Below are 21,940 nucleotides of genomic sequence, written 5' to 3' on the forward strand. Positions count from 1 at the left end.
TTGCCTATTCTGGTTGGGGCGACGACCTGCTTGAGGACTAGGTCGCCCTCTTTCATCTCCCTGGGCGTCACTCTGGAGTTATATCGTCTAGCTGCTCTCTGCTTGGCCGCGAATTCCCTGATGTGTGCTTGCTCCCTGACCTCATCGATGACGTCCATGCTTACCGCCATACCTACTTCATTAGCTTCTTCTGAAAACGTATCTCGCCTCCATGTGGGGGTGTCGATTTCGACAGGTATCATGGCGTCGGCGCCGTAGACCATAGTGAACGGTGTTTCCTTGGTTGTGGAATGAGGGGTAGTGTGGTAGGACCATAGTACCTCATGGAGTTGTTCTGCCCACAAACCTTTGGCGGCTTCTAATTTCTTTTTGATCCCGCTAAGAATAAATTTGTTGGCCGATTCAGCTTGTCCGTTGGCTTGCGGATGAATTACCGAGACGAATTTTGTCTGTATCCCTAGATTCTTGCAGAAGTCCAACACCGTTGAGCTTGCGAACTGAGTTCCATTATCTGATACTATGCACTTAGGTAGGCTGAAACGACAGATGATCTTCTTCCAGTAGAAATTCTTCACTCTTTCCGCAGTTATCTTAGCGACTGCTTCTGCCTCGATCCATTTGGTGAAGTAATCCACTCCGACTATGAGAAATTTCAGCTGCCCTGGGGCGAGAGGAAAGGGTCCAACGATATCTACCGCCCATTTGTGAAATGGCCATGGTGAGTATACAGAGGTCAACTCCTGAGCTGGGACATGCTTCTTGTCAGAAAATCTTTGGCATTTGTCACATTTCTTTACGAAATTCGAGCTATCCTGAAGCATGCTGGGCCAATAGTATCCGGCGCGGAGGAGTTTGGCGGCTAGAGCCCGCCCGCCTATATGACTGCCGCAAACGCCCTCGTGTACTTCCAAAAGGACCAAATGCGTCTCGCCTTCTCCTAAGCATCGCAGCAAGGGAGTCGTGCGGCCTCTTTTGTAGAGTTTCCCAGAAACCAAAGTAAATTTGGACGCTCGTCTTCTGATTATCTGTTCTTCCTCGTCATCGGTTGGTGTGAATGACCCCGTCAAATATCTAAGCAATGGCTCCATCCATCCTCCTGTGTTCTCGTTGACCTGAAGCACTTCGTCCACCTTCGTGCTAGGTGTTGTGACCACTTCCTGGATAACTGTCCTGTTGTTGCCTGGTCGCTTAGTGCTGGTGAGTTTTGCCAACAAATCTGCTCTGGAATTCTGCTCCCGTGGCACATAAACGGCTTCGAAGAAGTGAAGTTTCTTGGCGAGACTCTGCACCTTGGTCAGGTATTTGGCTAGCTGTGTGTCCTTTGTCTGGTATTCACCTGTGATCTGGCTTGTCACGAGTTGGGAGTCACTCTTGGCTCTTAAATTTTCGGCGCCCATTTCTAGGGCGAGGGTCATGCCGGCTATTAAAGCTTCATACTCGGCCTGATTGTTGCTTGCCTTAAATTCGAATCTGAGGGATTGCTCGATGAGGACGCCGTCCGGACCCTCCAAGATAACACCCGCGCCACTGCCTTTTAGGTTGGATGAACCATCTACAGATAAGAGCCATACGAAAGGGGGTTGCTCCTCTGCTGGGGAGGCGAGCTCTACTACAAAGTCTGCCAACACCTGGGATTTAATACTTCCTCTTGGTACGAACTGGACGTCATACTCTGAAAGCTCGATGGACCAAGCCACCATTCTTCCCGCCAAGTCGGGTTTTCCCAGCACCTGCCTGATCGGGTAGTCTGATTTGACGACGACTCTGTGACTTTGGAAGTAGGGGCGAAGCTTTCTGGCCGTTATGACGACAGCAAGGGCGAGACGTTCTATCTTCTGATATCGCAGCTCTGCTCCTCAGAACACCCTGCTGACGAAATAAATCGGCTTCTCTCCTGTTGCTGAATCTTCGACCAAAACTGTGCTCATGGCGTTGTCAGATATCGCCAGGTACAGGAAAAGAATGGCGTTCTGGGTTGGTCGCAGAAGGATGGGCGGACTGGATAAGAACTTCTTTATTTGCTGGAAAGCGTCCTCACATTCTGGAGTCCATTCGAATTTCTCCTTTTTCTTAATGGAGGCGAAGAAAGAGAAGGCTTTGTCGCCGGCGCAGGACAAGAAACGAGAGAGAGCGGCGAGCCTGCCTGTGAGTTGTTGCACTTCCTTGATGTTGGTGGGGCTTCTCATGTTGATGATCGCCTGGCATTTGTCAGGGTTTGCCTCGATGCCTCGTCTTGTTAAGAGGAAACCTAAGAATTTTCCCGCCTGCACCCCGAAAGAACATTTTGATGGGTTCAGACGAATCCTATATCTTCGAACCTGGCTCAATATCTCCTCCAGATCTTCAGAGTGACTGTCTCTCTCCTTCGTCTTTGCGACTAGGTCGTCAATGTATACCTCCAGATTCCGTCCTATCTGTGCGGAGAACGCGGTGTCCATAGATCGCTGGAAGGTGGCGCCTGCGTTCTTCAGACCAAACGACATGACTTCGTAGTGATAATTCTTTGTGCTTGTCATAAAGGCCGTTTTTGGAGCGTCCAGAGGGTCCATCCGTATTTGATTGTAACCTGAATAGGCATCCATGAAACTTAGAGTTTTGTAACCTGAGGCGTTGTCGATCAGGTGGTCGATGTTAGGGAGAGGATAAGGATCTTTGGGGCACGCCATGTTCAAATCAGTGTAGTCCACGCACATTCGCCACTTCCCATTTGCTTTCTTGACAAGTACAGTGTTGGCTAACCACGTGGGGTACTTTATTTCGCTGATAAAGTGGGCTTCAACTAATTTTTTCACTTCCTCATCAACTGCCTTTCTTCTTTCCTCGCCCATCTTCCTTTTCCGCTGTACTACCGGTTTCACGCCAGCCTTGATAGATAGGTGGTGGCAGGCAATGTCGGGGTCCATCCCTGGCATTTCTGATGGATGCTAGGCGAAGAGATCTAGATTCTTCTTTAGTAGCTTGACCAGGGCGATCTCCTCTTCAGGGGGTAGTGACGTGCCGATCTTTGTTGTATGGTGGGCTTCCGGTCCGATGGAGACCTCTTTTAACTCTTCAGTGGGTTCCAGGCGTTCTTGCTGGAAGCCTTCTCTGGGGTCTAGATCGATCATGTTGACTTCGTGCATTACTTCGTTGCTTGACTTCTTTCTGGTCTTTTGCAAACGCAAACTGTTATGATAGCACTCCCTGGCGAGTTTTTGATCGCCTCGAATGGTTCCAATTTTCCCAGAGTCAAGAGGGTATTTCATTACTAGATACTTTGTGGATAAGAATCCGCCCAAAAGGTTGAAGGCAGGGCGACCAATGATGATGTTGTAAGAGCTAGGCGAGTTTACGACGAGGTACCTGACTCGAATGGTTTTGGCGTGCGATCCGCTTCCGAAAGTTGTCTTTAGGGTGATGTATCCTCTCACATGAACCTGCTCGCCCGTGAAGCCCGCCAGAGTTCCCCTGAAAGGTTGCAGCTGCTCTGGGTCTAGTCCCATTCGATCAAATGTGTCGTAGTAAAGAATATCCGCAGAGCTTCCTGGGTCTATCAACACCCGCTTCACGTCCCACTTGAAGATTTGTAAAGTGATGACCATGGGGTCGTCGTCGTGGGGTATCACATCTCGAAAATCTTTGGGCACGAATGATACCTCTGGTTCGTGCTTCTGATCCGTTTCTTCATATTCCTGGCATAGCATTACCTGCCTCACATATTTCTTTCGCGACGAGCTTGACTCCCCCCCTCCGGCGAAGCCACCTGAGATAGTGTTTATGGCGTGTCTTTTTTCGTCGTTCGCTTCCTCCTTCTTATTATCCGATTTTTGTTTATTCTCGCCCCTTCTGTCCCTCACATAACCTCTTAGCTTCCCACTTTGTATTAGTCGCTCGATTTCTTGGCGAAGATGAATGCATGAGTCTGTGTCGTGTCCTCGTACCTTATGATATTTGCACCATTTATCTTCATCTCTTCCCATGACGGGGCTTCGGGCTGGCAAGGGCTCTGGGATCAGTCTTGCTTCTAAGACCTCCTTCATGATCCGCTCTGGTCTAGTATTCAAGGGTGTGAAGTCTCTTTAAGAATATGGGTTGAACGGTCGCCTCTCCGGCCTTCTGTAGGGGGCGCGATCTCTGCCAGCTGCTGGTTGATAAGGTCGCCGTTCTGGATTGCTTGCGCGCTCTTTGGCGTCTCTGGCCTTCTTTTCTGCGTTGCTCTCCTCGCCCTTGATGTAGCATTCTGCCCTGGCTATAACTTCTTCCATGGAATCCGCAGGTTTCTGGGCTAGAGACTCGTTGAACTGCCCTGCTCTTAGTCCGTTTTGGAAAGCTCCTACGAACACTTCCTGGTTGGGGTTGATTACCTTGATGGTTGTATCGTTGAATCTGGCCAGGTAGTCTCTGAGGGATTCATTATGCCCTTGTCGTACATTGAAGAGGCTAGTTGCTGGGACCTTGCGATGTCGACTGGCGGAGAACTGTTGTGTGAGTTTCCTGGTCATGTCCTGGTAGCTGAGGATGGAGAACCGTGGGAGATTCATGTACCAGCGTAAGGCGGCGTCAGTGAAAGTACCTGCTAGTAATTTGCACTTCAAAGAATCGGGAGCCCCGACAACCGCCATGCGAGTATTGAAGGCCGTGACGTGCTCCATGGGGTCGTTCTTTCCGTCGAAGGTGGATAGGTGGGGCGGCTTGAAGCCCTCTGGAACCGGTGCGTCCCAAATTTCAGCGGATAATGGTTGTGGTTCAGGGTCATCTAGCTCGCCCTGGTGTGAGTCTTCTCTTTCCTCCAGTTGCTTTTGTTGCATGGTCTCCATCGAGGCCTGAAGGGCATCGTTGTGGTCTTTCAGCTGAGCGAGTTGGGTTCGCATGGATTCTAATTCTTCGGCTGTTGCCATGATGAGAGGCTTTTCTCTAAATCGTACGTGAGGTGCGATTTAGGTTGGTCGAAAAGGGTTAGGGTTTCTAAATCGCAAAGGAGTTTTACGACTTAGAGGTCTCGTTTAAGGGTTTCTGAATCACGGTTTGCGATCCAGGAATGTGGTCAAGGTTAGTTTTACCTTTTCCCACAGACGGCGCCAACTGTACTTGCAAAAGTACGGTAAGGATTCTAGGGCTAAGAATCGTGCACTAGGGTTTAGACTGATGATTAGATGCCTTGAGAACGCTCTCAAGGGTGGTATTTATAGCTTGTTATGGGCTTGGGCTTTGGTTGCTTGGTTCCCAAGCAACAGGGGTATTTGTGTATTTTGGGGCTTTTGGGCGGTTTCTAGAGGCTTCTAGAAGTTTAATGTGGCGGCGCCCTTTAGGGGGCGCCCTAGGGCTCAGGAATCCTTCTGGAGGGCGCCCAGGCCTTTCTGGAGGGCTTAGAGCCTTCTTTGGAGGGCTCTCGTGCCCTTAGGAATGTGATGACGGTCCACTTACTCATAGGTAATTATTCCGGTAAATTTGAGGTTGTTAATCTCTTAACCTAAGATTAGTTCAATAGACTAGGTTTTTCAGACCCAGGATTGAAAAACATTGTAATGTCCGAAACATAGAAAATATAGATCATCAATGAATAAAGAAATTGTATTAAGCTACTTGAACACCTTCTTTACAACTTTACAAGGGTCCATACCTGAACAACTTTCCTCAGATTCCAACAACAAATGCAACTTTTGACCTTCTACATAATTGAGCATACATATGACTTCCAACAACATAACATAAGCATATGTAATGTTCTTCATTTTTTCCCGATCCAAATATTTTTTAGGGAATTTGTTCAAATTAAACCTATCACACTTCAATATGGGAGAAACACTTGGTCAACAATCTTTCATTCGAAATCTCTCTAAAACCTTATTTATATAGGTTTCTTGTGATACACCTAAAATTCCTGAAAGTTTATCTCGATGGATCTTAATGAGAATGACATAAGATGTATCACACGTATCCTTCGTATCAAAGTTTTTAGAGAGGAATTATTTCGCCTCATGTAGAAAACCCTTATCATTGGTTGCCAGTAGTATATCATTCACATACAAATAAGGAAACAAATTTTACTCCGATTAACTTTATAGTATATGCATTGATCCATGGGATTTTCAACAAACCCAAATGAAGAAATTGTTTCATGAAATTTAAGATATAATTGACGAGATGCTCGTTTTAAACAATATATGAATTTCTTAAGCTTGAAAACCAAGTGTTCATCATCATTAGAGACGAAACCTTCAAGCAAGCGTATTAAATTGTCGTCAAGTAGAAAAATTAATATAGTTTGCATCCACATAAATTGTGAAATTCCTACTTAAGTACTACAATTATGATCAGTATGTGTACTTGGGAGGTTGCACTTGGCAATGACTGGTTTACACTGGCGAAGTAAAATATGATTAAAATAATATTAGTCCATGTTTGATTTCCTTCTCTTTCGCTACTTGATAACTGGGTCCACAATCTACAATTGATTTACTTAGTTTCATGACGTTCTGACAAAAATAGTGAAACCCAATGTCTTGGTACTTAAGCCACTTCTTTGGTCACAACCCCCAAGTGTCTTAGGTGAGTCCATAACCATCAAAGGTTTGAGTGCATGTTAAAACTATTTTCATAAAGGCTGTAACAGTAATAGAATATGTCTAAAGCTATTACATAATGAAAGGATAAAATCAGGTCAAACCCCAAAGCTATTGTCCCAAACTTTCTGGAACACTTTGTACGCAACACGAACAAACTTGTGAACATGACACATGAGGCAACACATGACACTCCGGGATCTTCCAACTTTTGTGACACGTAGCTTATTGCATGGATCATGCATCTACCTGTAGCTGGCCACTTTTCAATTCTTCTTACCTGCGCTACGCGCAACTAATAACATGTATCACATATGTATCTATAGTTGAACCTTCTGCTTTTCTTCATCCCTCGTCCCATTTCTCCTCGCCGAAATATCCATGGTGACTTTACCTCAAGAAATCACTTGATAATTCTTGTAAAAATTAAAAATCCATTGGGGTTGGTCTGGTGGTATTGACGTGGGACCTGGGAGTGTGCTCCTTCTCAAGGTCTCAGGTTCAATTCTCCTCAGTGTCAATTTAGGTGGGCTAATTTAGCTTTTTTTTTTTGAAAAAAAAACTTGTAAACCTGTAGCACGACCACATAGTTGTCTGACTTGCGTGATTTGACATGCTCACCCATTGCTCTTCCATGCTCATCCATTGATTTATATACAAAAACTCAACTAAAACATATTTAAACTTTCTAAAATGACTCCAAATTAAGGGCGGGAATATGTCATGCTGGCCTACAAGGGCCTTCGACCTGGTCTGTTTATTATAATAGGTCGACCTATGTTTGCATATTGTTTTATCTTGGTTTTCGGGTATCAAACATTGATTGCGTTTGGACCTTTTAACCGGTGATATCTTATTTTTTCTTGGGAAGGGAAAAAGTAAGCAAAACCCTTGAGAATCGAGGTTCGGGAGTTGTTTTCGCTACGGGAAGGTGTTAGGCACCCATAACGACTATAGTATCCTATAGGAACCGTCTTTACTTTCTACGCGCGCGCTTTATTTTTAAATGCTATTTGAAAAATGTTATTTACACCTAAAGGTTTACTAAGTGAAGAATTTGAGGGAGAAGAAAGTGTTTGAATTTTTATTTTAGTTGAATTGAAGGAATTTTGTTCCTTGCCTACGTACCCGTTTAAGGGATCAAATCCACCGTAGTTCTCTTCCAAAAATGTTTTTGTTTTTGTTGGTTGATTTTAAGTTTGAAAATTGGAGTTTGAAGAATGAGATTGAGAGGCCTCAAGGGCATAAGATTGGAAAAATGTGAGGTGGGATTAGTTATTTTGCAAAATGAAAGTCAAAGTATGATTAAAATTCATTAAAATGTGATTAAGAAAATAAAAGGAAAATCAATGGGATTTTGATCCCAAGGTTTATTGAGAAAAGCATTTGAGTGAAGTTTGTTCATATTTTTTGGGAAATTGATTTTTCTAAATGTAAATCCTAAGCATTCATCTAAACATACAATCCTAAACATACATCTAAACATGCATATTCTAGCTATATACCTAAAGTGATGTGTGTGCATGTGTCGGTGCTTGTGTCAGTGTACATTATTAGAGTCCATTGTCCTTATTACATCATCGGCCTAGATACATTCTATGGTCTTGCAAGAAATTAAAGGCATAAAGTAAAATATTACAAGATTCCTAAGTTTTACATTCTAATTTTTGCATGGAATTTAAAGAGTAAGAAATAAAAGGATGAGAATGTAAGATGGAGGATGAAATGCTCATGAAATGTATGAAACATGAAACAAAGAGATTAGCAATACAAGGTATAATATGGAAAATAAAGCAAGTAGCAATTGTACAACAAAATGGGCAAAAATTAACCAAAAAGTAACAAAACTTTAGCCAAAAGATGGGAAAATGGACTTGAAGAATTACCATAACATCAAAGCAAATTTAAGACTTAAAATTCTCATATCAATGGTAATTTTCAAATGTTTATTTCAGCCACATTATGAGAATCATAAGGACAAATATGAGCCAAGACCTATAGTACATTTTCAAATCCATTTTACACATTATTTCTTATGGTGACAATACACATTACTTACGAAACAAGAAATTCACAACTTGCACTTTTAAAACAGCCAAACAAACACAATTTTTTAGAAGTAAACACATCACATGTTTGCATATCAAGTGTCAACACGATGTGGCAAAATATTGGGATCAAAAGCATGCAAAAATCTTCACAAAAGATTGACAACAAGCAACACAAAATCCCAAGAGAATTTTACATAAACTCTTATCAATTTTTTTTTTAACATGCAAGAAAAAACACAAGAACCAAGTCTCATATACCAATATTAACCACAAAAAAAGGTTCACACAATTTGGAAGTTTTTCAAGATTTTCTTTTTTTTACTAAGGTTAAAACACCAAACTAAACAAACAATCAATATTTCTACCTATATTTTCCTAAGCAATTTTAACATATAAAACACCTCAAGAATTAACAAACATATCAAGAAGAACAACTAGAAAAAGTTTTAGTAATTTTATCAAGCACTTTTGGTGCAAACAGGGGTGCGAATAGCCAAGAAACAGTTGAAACATGCAAAAAAGGGGGTATAAGCAGCATACTGAAAAAAGGAAAGCATTTGGGCTGCAGGAGGGGACCAAAGAAAGTTGGAGCGGGTCAATTAATGTTGGACCGGTTCAGGAACGGGTCGGTTCAACCGAACCGGTCCAACAAGAGTCAAACAAACTTAGCAGCAACGCTGCTCCTTCTTTCTTCCTCAATCATTTCAACTTAAAACCAGTTTTTCACAAAACAGAGCCAAACGGAGAAGAAGGGGATGCGCAGCCAGGGGTTCCTCCGACGTGGTGGTTCGCCGAGGCGCCACCGCGTCGGAGTTTCACTTTTCTTCAAACTTTTCGTTCATCCCTTTCCCCTCTATTCGGATTCACCAACGTTTCTCAACGAAAGACAAGGCTGAGCTCAGATTTGCGAATTTCAAAGGATTTTCGAATAACATGAACATCAAGATCAACGTAAAACACGAATTTACAGAGAAGAATACAACACCTCAGGTTTAAGTCGGAGAATGAGAGCTTCGAAACGGAAAACTCCACTGCAAATCCACTTGTTCTAGTTCGAACTTCCTCCTTTACTCTGATTCGAGCGTTTCACTCTTCCCCTGATCTGCTCTTCACGTTCCCGGTTGTTACGATTCAGTGTTGCTCCGCTTCAATCTGATTCGAATTCGCCGTTGTTGAATGGATCCGATGCTGTTGTGATCTTCCGGTGATGGTTTCGAATTCGGTTTCTTCTTTTCTACGAACTCAACTCCGTTTCCATGAAGATTTGTTGTTGATTTTCGCTGATTTGGACGCTTGAGGTGTTGTTCTGCTTGAATCTGAGTTTGATTGTTGTTGTGTGGAGTAGTTCACGGATTCAATGAAGTACGGTGGAAGGTAGTGTTGAATTTGTGGTGGTTTATGGTAGTTGCGGTGGTTAGGGTGGTTGAGGAAGGTTTGTTAGGGTGGTTTTGGTGGTGGAGGAAGGTTTGTTAGGGTGGTTTTGGTGGTGGAGGAAAGTTTGTTAGTGTGGTGGAAGAAGAGAAGGGGCGGTTAGAGAGAAGAGGGAAAAATAGAAAAATGATTTTGTTATTTTGTGAATTTTTTGTGGAAAAATGATTAGTTGAATGATTAATTGACTCTTTGACCAATTTATAGGCTAGTTCATTGGCCTTGGACCAATAGGATAGAGACATGTGGCACTTGGACTCTAACAAACTTTTGTGGACTAATGGCATTTGGACACGTGGCACTTGGACTTAACACACTTAAAAGGGTTAAAATGTAAATAACAAAAGTACGAGGACCAAAATGAAAATTAAAACTAAAATTGAATTTGAAAAAGTAAATTGAAAATTAACGTAAAGCGAGACGATTAAAAACAACAAAGCAGATTAAAATGAATCAGAAATATTATGTGAAATGACCAAAACACCCCTAGGGACTAAAACGACTAAAAATGACTCAGATGAAATTTAAAAATGGATTTTTAACAGAGAATTGAAACAAAAGTTTAATTAAACCAATTTGAAAGACTCAGAGACAATTTTTAAGATTTGAACAGAGTTTTGACACATGAAAAGACTAAAATGCCCCTAGGGGCTAAGCTGACTCAAAATGACATCAAATGCAATTTTTGAAATGGATTTTGTCATAGAATTGAAATAAGGGCTTGCTCAAACTATTTGAAAGACTCAAAAAATTTTCAAGGATTAAAATGAATTGAATGCAGGAAATGACTGAAATACCCTTTTCCATGAATTTTGCAAACAATATTGAAATAAAATGCAGAGAAAGATGCAATTGATCAGAGACAAATCAAATGACTTGAAATGCAAGATAAGAAGAAATGGGTTAGTATTTTTAGGTCCAAAATCAGGGTATAACACATATCTATTAAACAATGACGAGTACTCATGACAAAATTTATCAAACAATTTAAGAAAAGTAGTTTTTTCTTCTTCTTGAGCTTATCATTGAATTAGCTCTAAATTCATTACAATTTGTGATTATAGGCTTTTAAATAGCAATTTGTACTATTGAAACTTGTAGGCCTTACAATGAAATGGGCTTTTAAATGGGATTTAAGGAATGTTTAGCCTATTTAAAAGTAGGTAAATGGACTATTTAATGAGCTCAACGTGAAATAGGTATGTGAATAGGCGTTTAGGGCATGACAGACTTTTAAATAGATCATGTCATGCAAAACATAGGGTCATAAGCCAGACTCAGACCTGCAAATAAGAAAGAAAACAAATAAAAAATAAATTGACGTTAACCTATTTGAATTAGTCTGATAGTGTTTGACTTGAAATTTTGAAGTGCGGTCCTTTTAAGATCTCTATTCAATTCTCTTCAGTTTCAATTTTGATGAGCTAGTTTATTTAAAAAAAATTGAAGTTAGTAATTTCACTTATTTCTTAAATTATTTTATTTAACAAATTTTTAAATAATTTTGTGTTTAAGAGACTTCGTTTGCCTTAAAAAATGGCTTAACATGGCAACTTATTGTCCGCTTATCATTCACTCGTGTGTAATTATATATAGATTAAATTATTTTGTTTAACAAATTTTAAAATAATTTTGTGTTTAAGAGACTTCGTAATATAGGCCACTTTTGGTTTTCCCCTGTAAAGTTTTTTTGTCAGATTTGGTCCTTGTAAATTTTTTTTGTTTTAGCTGGGCCAGCTGACTGTGCATTTTCGCTGAGGTGGCAAGTTGCGTCACCTTTTTCTGATGACGTGGCACGCTGACTGTATAATTACTTTTATTTTTTATTTTTTTAATTAGGTACACGTGGCATTTGTGTTTTTTTAATAAAAATAATAAAAAATCTTAAAAAAATTCTAGAAAAATCAATAAAAATGAAAAAAAATTCTGAAAAATAAAAAATTTGAAAAAATACGGAATTTTTTTTAAAAATCTGGAAAATTAATAAAATTAAAAATCGATTAAAAAAATAAAATAATCTGATAAAATGAAAAATAATGAAATTTTTTTGAAAAATTAATAAAAATAAAAAATGATTAAAAAAATAAAAAAATCTGGTAAAATGAAAAATAATGAAAAAATTCTGAAAAAATTAATAAAAATAAAATCCGGAAAAGATTAATATATATCAAAATTTTCTAATAATTAATATATTTAGGAAAAAAAATCATATATCCAAAATTTTTTCAATAACGGAAAAATGGAAAAAATTCATATTTTTTTTTCAAAAGTAAGAAGTTTTATTTTAATCTTTTTTTATAATTTTTCGAAAATTTCAAGATTGATCATTTTCAAATTTTTTTTGTCTTTTTCGAAATATTTTCAAAAATTCATATTTTTTTTATCTTTTTTTTTTCCAAAATTTAGTTTTTGTAAATATGATTAATCTTTTTTCAAAAATTTCAAGATTGATCATATTCAAAAATTTGAAGATTAATCATATTTATAAAAATCATGTCCGAATAACAGGATACAATGTATATTGATTGACACCGGTATATAAATCATGTTATACGGTTGAATGACAAGTACTTTCCGAAAAAAAATATGAATTTTTTTCATTTTTCCGGTATTGAAAAAAATCTGGAAATATGAATTTTTTGAAATTTATTAATTTTTTCCAGAATGTTTTCATTTTTTTAATTTTTCCAGATTTTATTTTTAAAATTTTCCAGATTTTTGTTTTCATTTTTATTAATTTTTCCAATTTTTTTAAATTTTTTCGGTATTTTTTATTTGTTAAGAATTTTTTTCGTTTTTTAATTTGTTTAAAAAAAATTATAAAAGTTTTTTTAAAAGAAATTTAAATTTTTTTAATTAAAATAATAATTTTTTATTAAAAAAATCAGAAATGCCATTAAAAAAATAAAAAATAAAAAAAATTATACAGTCAGCGTGCCACGTCATCAGAAAAAGGTGACGCAGCACGCCACCTCAGCGAAAATGCACAGTCAGCTGTCCTAGGGGGTATTCTAAAACAAATTTTTTTTTCAAGGACGGAATCTAAAAAAAAAAAATTTATAGGGGAAAACCAAAAGTGGTATTAACCCTAAAAAAAAATATATTACTCTCTTAATAATAATCGACGTTGGGTCATTCCTTCATTTGGAACATTCTTATCCTATTTTACGAGTTCAACTAGTGACCTAATAATCGTTGCAAACATGATGTGATATGTGGCATACATGCAAATTTTGATGAATCCACGTGCGGAGGCCAGCAACACGACAAGTGCGAATGAGCCTTGTCTTTAGTCAATTCCACGATTCTCCTTGAGGTCAAGTCAACTTCAACATGCAATAATATAATATAATATATACAACTCCTACTCCTAAAGTTGATAACTTATCCAATTTGAAATTCAAACCGTCACATACGACCCATGATTGGTCAAAAGACCTACCAGAAGTGCACTCATAAATTTAGTTTATATATCATTTGCCAACTTCAACATTTTCCACTACCTACTAGATACCTAATCCTTCATACTAAAGAAAACATAGACTTATAACAAAAATATTATTATTTACTTCGTATATTTTTGTGTTTCTAATGGAGGGAGATCATAAATTAGTTTCAAATTCAACAAATGGAAATGGAAATTCAGATCAAATAAAGTATAGAGGAATTCGTAGGAGACCATGGGGAAAATTTGCAGCAGAAATTCGTGACCCAACAAGGAAAGGAACAAGAATATGGCTTGGAACATTTGATACAGCTGAACAAGCTGCAAGAGCTTATGATGCTGCTGCTTTTCATTTTCGTGGTCATAGAGCTATTCTCAATTTTCCTAATGAATATCAAGCTCCTAATTCATCTTCTTCATTACCTATGCCTCTTACTATGCATCCTCCACCTTCTTCTAATCCACCTCCTTCTTCTTCTTCCTCTTTTTCTTCTTACTCTGTTGATGATGGTTTTGATGAGCTTGAATTCTTGGATAATAAGTTGCTTCAAGAACTCCTTCAAGATGGTACACAATAGTTAACTATTGAAGATCAAGTGTCATGAAATGTATTGTTGTTCATTTAATTTTCTTTTCATTAATTTATTTTGTTTTGTTTATGTATCTCATTCTTATGATTAAATGAGAATAGGGTATTGGAGACATTAATAATAATCATTGTAAGAATTTTATTGAGAGATCAATAAGAGAGATGGATATGATATTTGTTAAATGGGCTAGCTTCCTTTTGCTTGGCATTAATTTGGATATGATATTTGATATTTGATTTCTTATGAACACGCCCGTGCAATTTCTCACGTTTTTACACCGTCAACTCTAATGCAGCTTGGTGCATGGTTGGTGAAGTGAAAGATTTTTTTTACTTCCACGTATTAGTAATTACCTTAGAGTAAGCTCATGTAATTTGAAATATTGTCGGTACTAAATATGAACACTTACCACAATTTTGAATTTCAGCTTATCACATTATGAAAAACTAGCACTTACTTGTAGACCCAACTCTATACTACCCTTTGAAATGTTAGTTTCTAATTCAAGTTTCTCTTTGTTTTTGATTAGTGTTAATCAAGTTTGTTTAGGTTAACACTTTATTAGGGAGTTTGTTACAAGTTAGATAGAGAACTAGCTTGAGTTGGTTATGTTTGTTTAGATAGCTTACTAACCAAGCAATGTAAATAAGCCTCTTATATAAGGCATGTTGTAATCACTTTTCACTAATAATGAATTCCACAAGATTACAACAATAATCTACTTCTTCTTCTCTCATTATTCTCTCAATTCCAAACCCTAAATTCATAACCAAAAACCATTGCTTGCACTTGAAGCAAGCACTATTGCGCTATCATAAAAGAGGGTGTTCCAAATGTTTTTCTTTCAACTTTTTATAGTATTTGGCTGGTATTTGCAAGACTTCTAATGAAGAAGTCTGATCAACGTTTATTTTAAGCATCAAAGTGATTATTTATTTATTAAAGAAAGAAGTAATTACAAATGAAAAAAAGAAAAATGGGAAACAAAACAAAACAATGAAATTCATGTTAAACAAATTTACGACCTCCCCTAATTAACTTGAGAATTGTATTGCTTTGTTTTCAGAGACATTTTTTCGTTTGTTTCCTTAGTTTGTATCTTTGTAATTTAGATTCAACCACAGTAAACTTATCTACAACGGTAGTATCATCAATTGAGATAGTGTTGTTATCCAAATCGACAAAATCACTACCTTTCATAAACATGGCAAATATTTCCGTATCATGAATGACTTTAGGATTTGAATTTTTAGCAGCAGAAGAAATTGAATTCTCAATCTTGGTTGCACAGTTACGTTACCAAGAATAAGTTTTTAAGGTTAAATTGCAATAAGCTTAAAGCTTAGCAACCTTTATCTTTAAGGACAATGTTAATATATTAGATGTTTTGGGTTTATTTTATTTATTATTGAGTAAATTTTTCTTTTCGTTTTTTATTGACAAACTCATGATACTTTCTGATAATTCATAGTGAGTTTACGAGGATAAATTAGAACATGTTGTTTGGCTTATTATAACTAGCTCAAATAGAGTTTTTTTGTTTTGTTTTGCTATATATCTAGTTGAATACGAATTACATATCTATTGTTTCGTTGATTTAATGGAATTGGTGTCAATTAAATTATTATCCCGGCCGTCGAAATGAGATTGGACCATTAAACTTTACTACCAAGGAACAATGTCGCATTAGTCATCATTGAAATTTTAATCATTTTTTAAACATCGATTATGAAAGTGGTCCGAATTAAAACTGAACTATGTTTTATTGCAAAGGTAGATAGAGATGCTCTCTAACAGTTCTATATTTTTAAAATCCACAACATCTTCTTTCCCTTGACCAAAAAATTCACAACATCTTTTATGTGGCGGCTAACGGTATTATTCGGAGTTTTTAAGGTTAGATCACTAAATTAAACCGGTGTGTGGAATCTAAGTATTTCTCACATCAGTATCATAAATTGTTTAATACATGTTGCTGCTGCTGCGAATTGAATAGCAACAAACTTTATAACAACATGTGTACAATGAACATGTCCATACAAAAATAGAGAAAAGATCACTTGAACCAGGTGCGCAAACTTGTTCGTTTGTGTCGTTTTTTATTATATACTAGTAGTACTAGTAGTAATAGAAAATGAAAAAAAAATACACCCTGAGGATCTAGTGAAATTGGTCTTGTCATGATGATTGATGTCTTGTAGTTGGTCCTCTCTTTAGTATTATTAATTAATATTATCTTATTGAATGCTTTTATATGAAAAGAAATTCTAACTTGGACACAACCCTAAATTAATTTCATTTGGACACACACTCATAAATGAAGAAAAAATAAAAGAGAATGAATTTGAATGATGTGACTAAATAATTTTTCTTTAAATTTATTACATTTGTGTGTGTGTGACCAAATAAATTTGATTTGGGTCTGTGACCATGTAAGAATTGCTCTTATATGAATCCCCGAACTTTTATCGTTAATTGTTCATGAATCTTGCCACAATATATATCTATTAAAATTCATGGAAGGAATGTACACGTGAGCATTGGAATAATTTTGAGCAGTGAAATAAATCAACTTGCAATTTGAAAGACGCACCACTTGTTTAGGCTTTCTGTATACATGCATTTCATTCTACTTCCCCATTCGCCTGCGCAATTTAAATGGATGCATGAATATCAAAAGAAAAGAAATGGAAGAAGATACATTCATTAACTTATTGAAGATCGATCATGTGTCACATTGTTCTTAATTTAAATGCGTTTTATGGTTTGATTTCTAGAAGTATTTTAATAACTTAGGATGAAATGTTATTAATCCCATATTACACTGTCCCATTTAATATTTTATAACTTGATGACATTATTATAATATTAATAATAATAATAATAATGTTACTTTCTTCTTTTTTGTAAAGAAAAAATTATACTCCCTCCGTCCCATATAACTGAGTCTTTTGCTCATTTCACATATTAAGAAAAAGTGTATAAGTGAAAGACTGAGTAAAATGGTTTTGAGTGTCTTTGTTAAGTATTGGTGCATTCTTCTTTATCATAAATGTAAACTAGAATACGTGTATTGAATTGGGAGTGATGAAAGTAATATTAATTAAAGTTATAATTGGAAAAACGTAATTAATATTGTATTGGAAAGTGAAATAGGTCAATTTTTTGGGACAATTTTTAGTGGATAGAGAGGGCATGGGTTTCGTGTGTTTAGCGGCCATATATGGTCTTTGTGGGGGGGCGGTTGAAGGATGGGTGTGTGGAGGCGTCAATGTGGTGGATGTCAGCATCCGTGATGGGATCGCTTTGACGATGGCACTTGGTTTACCGATAATATTTGTCTTAGAGTCGGTAATGGTGCTAGAACATTGTTTTAGTTAGATAGGTGAGTTGGGGATGTTTCTCTCTGTGATAGGTATTGCCGCTTGTATGACTTATATGAGAATAAATCATCCACCGTGGTGCAAATGTTTGATTGGGGTTGGGGTGAGGGAGGAAAGGCTTGGAAGTGGAGGAGGAGATTGTAGGTGTGGGAGATGGGGCTGGTAGAGGAGTGTAGGAATTTATTGTTGACTGTCATGCTGCAGGTTGATATTGTTGATGAATGGAGGTTGGTTCCGGATCCAGATGACAGGTATTATACAGTTAAAGGAGCTTATCAGATTCTTACGGCTCATCTGCGCCCTATTGATGTTGTTCCCGCAACTTTCTTATGGCGGAAGGATGTTCCTGTGAAAGTCTCGGTGTTTGCTTAGCGACTTTTCTGGGATAGATTGCCCACTAGAGCCAATACGTTTGCAGAGAGGTATTATTTCTCATGATGTGCAAGTGTGTGTCACTGGTTGTGGTCTACCGGAATCCAGAAATCATTTGTTTCTAACTTGCAGGTTATGCTAAATCACGGGTTATGCTAAATCACGAGTTTCTTTCATGCATCTGATTTGGTTTGCTAGTACTTGGGTCATTTGGTAGGAAAGAAATAACAGGTTCTTTAATGGCTAAGAAAAATCTCCTCATCAGCTTATGGAGGATATTAAACTTCTTTCTTTCTGGTGGATTAAAGCAAAATTTACTGTTTTCCTTTATAGTTTTCATAATTGGTGCCAAAACACATTTTTTTTGCTTGGGTATCGACTAATGAGTGCTACAAACTGTTTAACTTCTGTTGTATTTTTGGCTAGCTTCTCTGTCACATCTTGTGCTGGATTGATTTGTTGTTGGTAGTAATATATTTCATTTTGATCTTTTTAAAAAAAAATAAAAAATTGAATGACAACAAGAAATTTCGTCATTCTGCTAAATTTGTTTTTGTTAAGTTTAACTGCATATATGTCACTCCACATATGTGACACATTAGTGACATGTCGGTACTACCGTTGACCATTTTGCCTGAATTTTATATATTTACCATTTCGATATTAAGTGACTATTTTAAGGGACTATTTTGAAAATATCAAAACTTATCAATTTTCATACACTCTCTCTATTACCATCTATTTAACTCTTGATTTTTTTTATAGTCTCACCCCATATAATTTTAGTTACATCTAAATTTACTTAAATTTTTACAATAATACTGAAATTGGCTTCTCCATGTAAATTTCTTAAAACATTTTATTCATTATCACTTTAAACCTTCACCCCTTTTCACCAAGAAACCATCATGGATGTGCAACCAATACCTACCAAGATTAAAGATTGAAACAACATCTCTTTCATTGATATGTACTGTATTCATACAAGTAAGTGAATTTCATGAATTTCTTCATGGAAGAGTTTCTATTTATGTCTATGAATAAACTTCCATTGATAATTGAGATTCAAGATGTAGAACAACACAACAACTACAAAATTTTAACTAAATGGAGAACAAAATTGTATCATATGAAATTGAAAAACAAAGAAATGAATAAATCAAAGAAATTGAGAAACTGCATTATGCCTGTGTTGGTGCGTGTGTAGGGTGTGATGGGGTTTGATGGGGTTGTGAGAAATGGGGTTTAATGAGATGGGGGTATGGGTATGAGAGAGATGAGGTTATGAGAAGTGGGGTTTGATGGTGGCGACAGTTATGGGATTCGATGGTGTGGTGGTTATGGGGTTCGATGGTGATGAGATGAGAGAAGAAGGTGAAATGTGTGTTGAGGAAAGAACAAGGTCGTGTGAAAGAAGAGAGAGAATGAAAAAATATTTCAGCGTGAATTGGAACAAATTGTATCCGTTTTTTTTTTTTTTTTTAAACTTTTTCCAAAACACCTCTTCTTGTTTTATTTGATTAGGATTAGGATAAGATAGCGTTCAATCAATGTACAACAAAGTGCTAACAATCAATGTACACCTATGTTAGCATTATCGTGAAATCGCTATCATACTCTTTCTTTATTTTTTTTTTAAATTGCCAATATTAGTGCTTTTGGTGAAAGTGCTATTTTAGATGTACCCTTATAATAGTACCCGCAACAAAACACTATCATACTTATGAAAATTAGTTTTTTGATAGCACTTTCTTTAAAGGCTTAAATGCTCAATTGGTCCCTTAACTTGATTTCAAGTATCAGTTTGGTCCTATATCTAATAAAAGGTCCGTTTAGATCTCTTAACTTTATTTAAAGTATCGCTTTGGTCCTTTCTGTTAATTTAATTTAAAAAACGTTAAGTTTAGGGACCAAACTAATACACCATCCGGTCATTAATATAAGCAAAAATTCACTTTTAGATACATCCAATTAATGATGTATGTAGTCTTTATTATATATCACATACATCATTAATTGAATGTATCTAAAAATTGGATTTTTGCTTATATTAGTGACCGGAGGGTGTATCAATTAAATAAGTTAAGGGACCAAACTAATACTAATTAAATAAGTTAAGGGACCAAAATTTAACGTTTTTTTGAATTAAATTAACAGAAAGGACCAAACCTATACTTTAAATAAAGGCTTAATTGCAGTTTTAGCCCCCTAACTTTTTCAAAGTTGCGATTTTGGCCCCCTAAGAATAAAAACTACAAAACCGCCCCCTAAGTTTTGCACTTGTGGTAGTTTTGGCCTCAGGCCAATTTTGACTTGGTCTACGCTGACGTGGCACCCTAAGTGAGGTGCCACATGTTATTTTTTTTTTTGGCCTTGAGGGGCAAAACTGCTATAGTTGCAAAACTTAGGGGGCGGTTTAGTAGTTTTTTTTCTTAGGGGGCCAAAATCGCAACTTCGTGAAAAGTTAGGGGGCTAAATAAAGTTAAGGGACCTAAACGGCCTTTTTATTACTTATGGGACCAAACCGATACTTCAAATCAAGTTAAGGGACAAATTGAGCATTTAAGCCTTCTTTAAAAGTTCTATTAAATTGGCGCTACTAAATGTTAAAATTGGCGTAGTGAAAGGATCAACAATATATTTCCCGACACAAATCTCGATTTGATTCCTTAATTGTGTTTATGATGATGTGTATTTTAATCATACAGAAAGGTTAGATATAAAAGAATTTTGAACTAATTATAACATCAGAACGGCTAACTATAGTTTTGCATGTATCAACCATGAGAAGCATGCATATATATTCATTTATTAGAGAGTTCATGCCTGCCAAATTAGAAAATGAACCTCAGCAGGATGAAAGACAATATTTGTAGCAAGATCAAATTTGATACTCGAGTACTGAATAGAGGAAAACATTGCATCTAGAACTTGAAAGAAGCACATGGTTCTATGGAATGCCCTATCTAAATAATTGTTTACAAAAATTGCAAAAAACAAAAGATACAAATAAGTTTAGTAGAAGTTGCTTGAGCTTGTAGTTTGATTATCAGATATTGTTAGAAGTTGCTCAAGATATTCAACTCCCAAATCCTCTAACACCAATACACTTGATGATCCCTCTGATTCTTGTAACTTCCCCTTGTCCTTTTTAGTACCTTTTGATGCTGACATCAATTTTCTTTGGTTATAGTTTCTCTCTTTGAGTGCAAGTGCAGGTGAAGAAGACGTACAGCAATCATATTGAATCTCTTGCAAAGATTCTTTGACCCTTTGGACAGAAAAATTGAGCACAGCATTATTACCTCTCATTGAAAATGCAGCTTGATCATAAGCTAAAGCAGCATCTTCAACACTATCAAATGTTCCTAGCCAAACCCTTTTGCCACCCCTTGTTGTGTCTCTGATTTCTGCAGCATATTTCCCCCAAGGTCTTTTCCTCACACCTATGTATGGCTTCTGCTCCATTTTATTCTGTTCTTGTTTTGCTTCAGATGATAACTTCAACATTGACTTGTTTTCTGTTGGTGCATTTGAACTATATGAGAAATCAACCATATCGAAGGAAAAAGAATCATGAATTGGATCATCATGAATACCAAATGATTCGAACGAAATATCTGAAGGGTCTTGCAACATTTCCATATCTGGGTTCTGGAAAAAAGAGTGACTCATAGTGTTCTCGATGGCTTATTGTGTTGTCTTTACCTTTTGGCTATAGTTCTCAATTTATATTTGCCTCAAATTCATGGTCAAACGGTTTGTTATTCAATTATCGATTATGGATTTAGATTATTCTAATGCAGCTTATAATAACCATTTATTAGCTAGCTAAGAGAATCTAGATCTAATAAAGAAGCTTATGTTATTACTATTTTGAAAACAAGTAGATAACTTGTATGTAGTAAACTAAGTAAGTGAACTCAATGATTAATGAGTTTTAGTGATGACAAATTGTTCAGAAGAATTGGAGAAAGTTTCATTTTAATTAGATATAACAATTTTTTTTTTTATAAAATTTTACTTCACTCTTGACCGAACTACATGTTAGTAGAGTAGGTTAATAACACCAAGAAAAAAGTATGTAGTCATCATTTGGATCCTTAATTGATGTGTATGAAGAGCAAAA

General features: G+C 36.7%; 1 protein-coding gene and 2 pseudogenes across 2 annotated transcripts; 1 reads left to right on the plus strand and 2 right to left on the minus strand.

Annotated features, from left to right (window-relative positions):
* Positions 1-2,924: 2,924 nt before the first annotated feature.
* On the minus strand, positions 2,925-4,019 carry LOC146956359 (uncharacterized). The gene has a single exon (XM_085749281.1). The coding sequence runs from the start codon at positions 4,017-4,019 to the stop codon at positions 2,925-2,927; it is 1,095 nt and encodes a 364-aa protein (XP_085605407.1).
* Positions 4,020-13,510: 9,491 nt separating this feature from the next.
* On the plus strand, positions 13,511-14,238 carry LOC146956360 (ethylene-responsive transcription factor ERF098 pseudogene; annotated as a pseudogene). The gene has a single exon (XR_015020126.1). The product of XR_015020126.1 is annotated as an ethylene-responsive transcription factor ERF098 pseudogene (transcript).
* A 6,472-nt stretch (positions 14,239-20,710) lies between these two features.
* LOC146956361 (ethylene-response factor C3 pseudogene) lies at positions 20,711-21,492 on the minus strand (annotated as a pseudogene).
* Positions 21,493-21,940: the final 448 nt, after the last annotated feature.

The sequence above is a fragment of the Medicago sativa genome, chromosome 1 (assembly GCF_051527215.1).
Source record: "Medicago sativa cultivar Bolivia chromosome 1, Bolivia_mono, whole genome shotgun sequence".
Classification (NCBI taxonomy): domain Eukaryota; kingdom Viridiplantae; phylum Streptophyta; class Magnoliopsida; order Fabales; family Fabaceae; genus Medicago; species Medicago sativa.

Bases quoted from the DNA above. Each gene is read 5' to 3' on its own strand.
- LOC146956359 (XM_085749281.1), bottom strand. From the start codon at position 4,019: ATGAAGGAGGTCTTAGAAGCAAGACTGATCCCAGAGCCCTTGCCAGCC.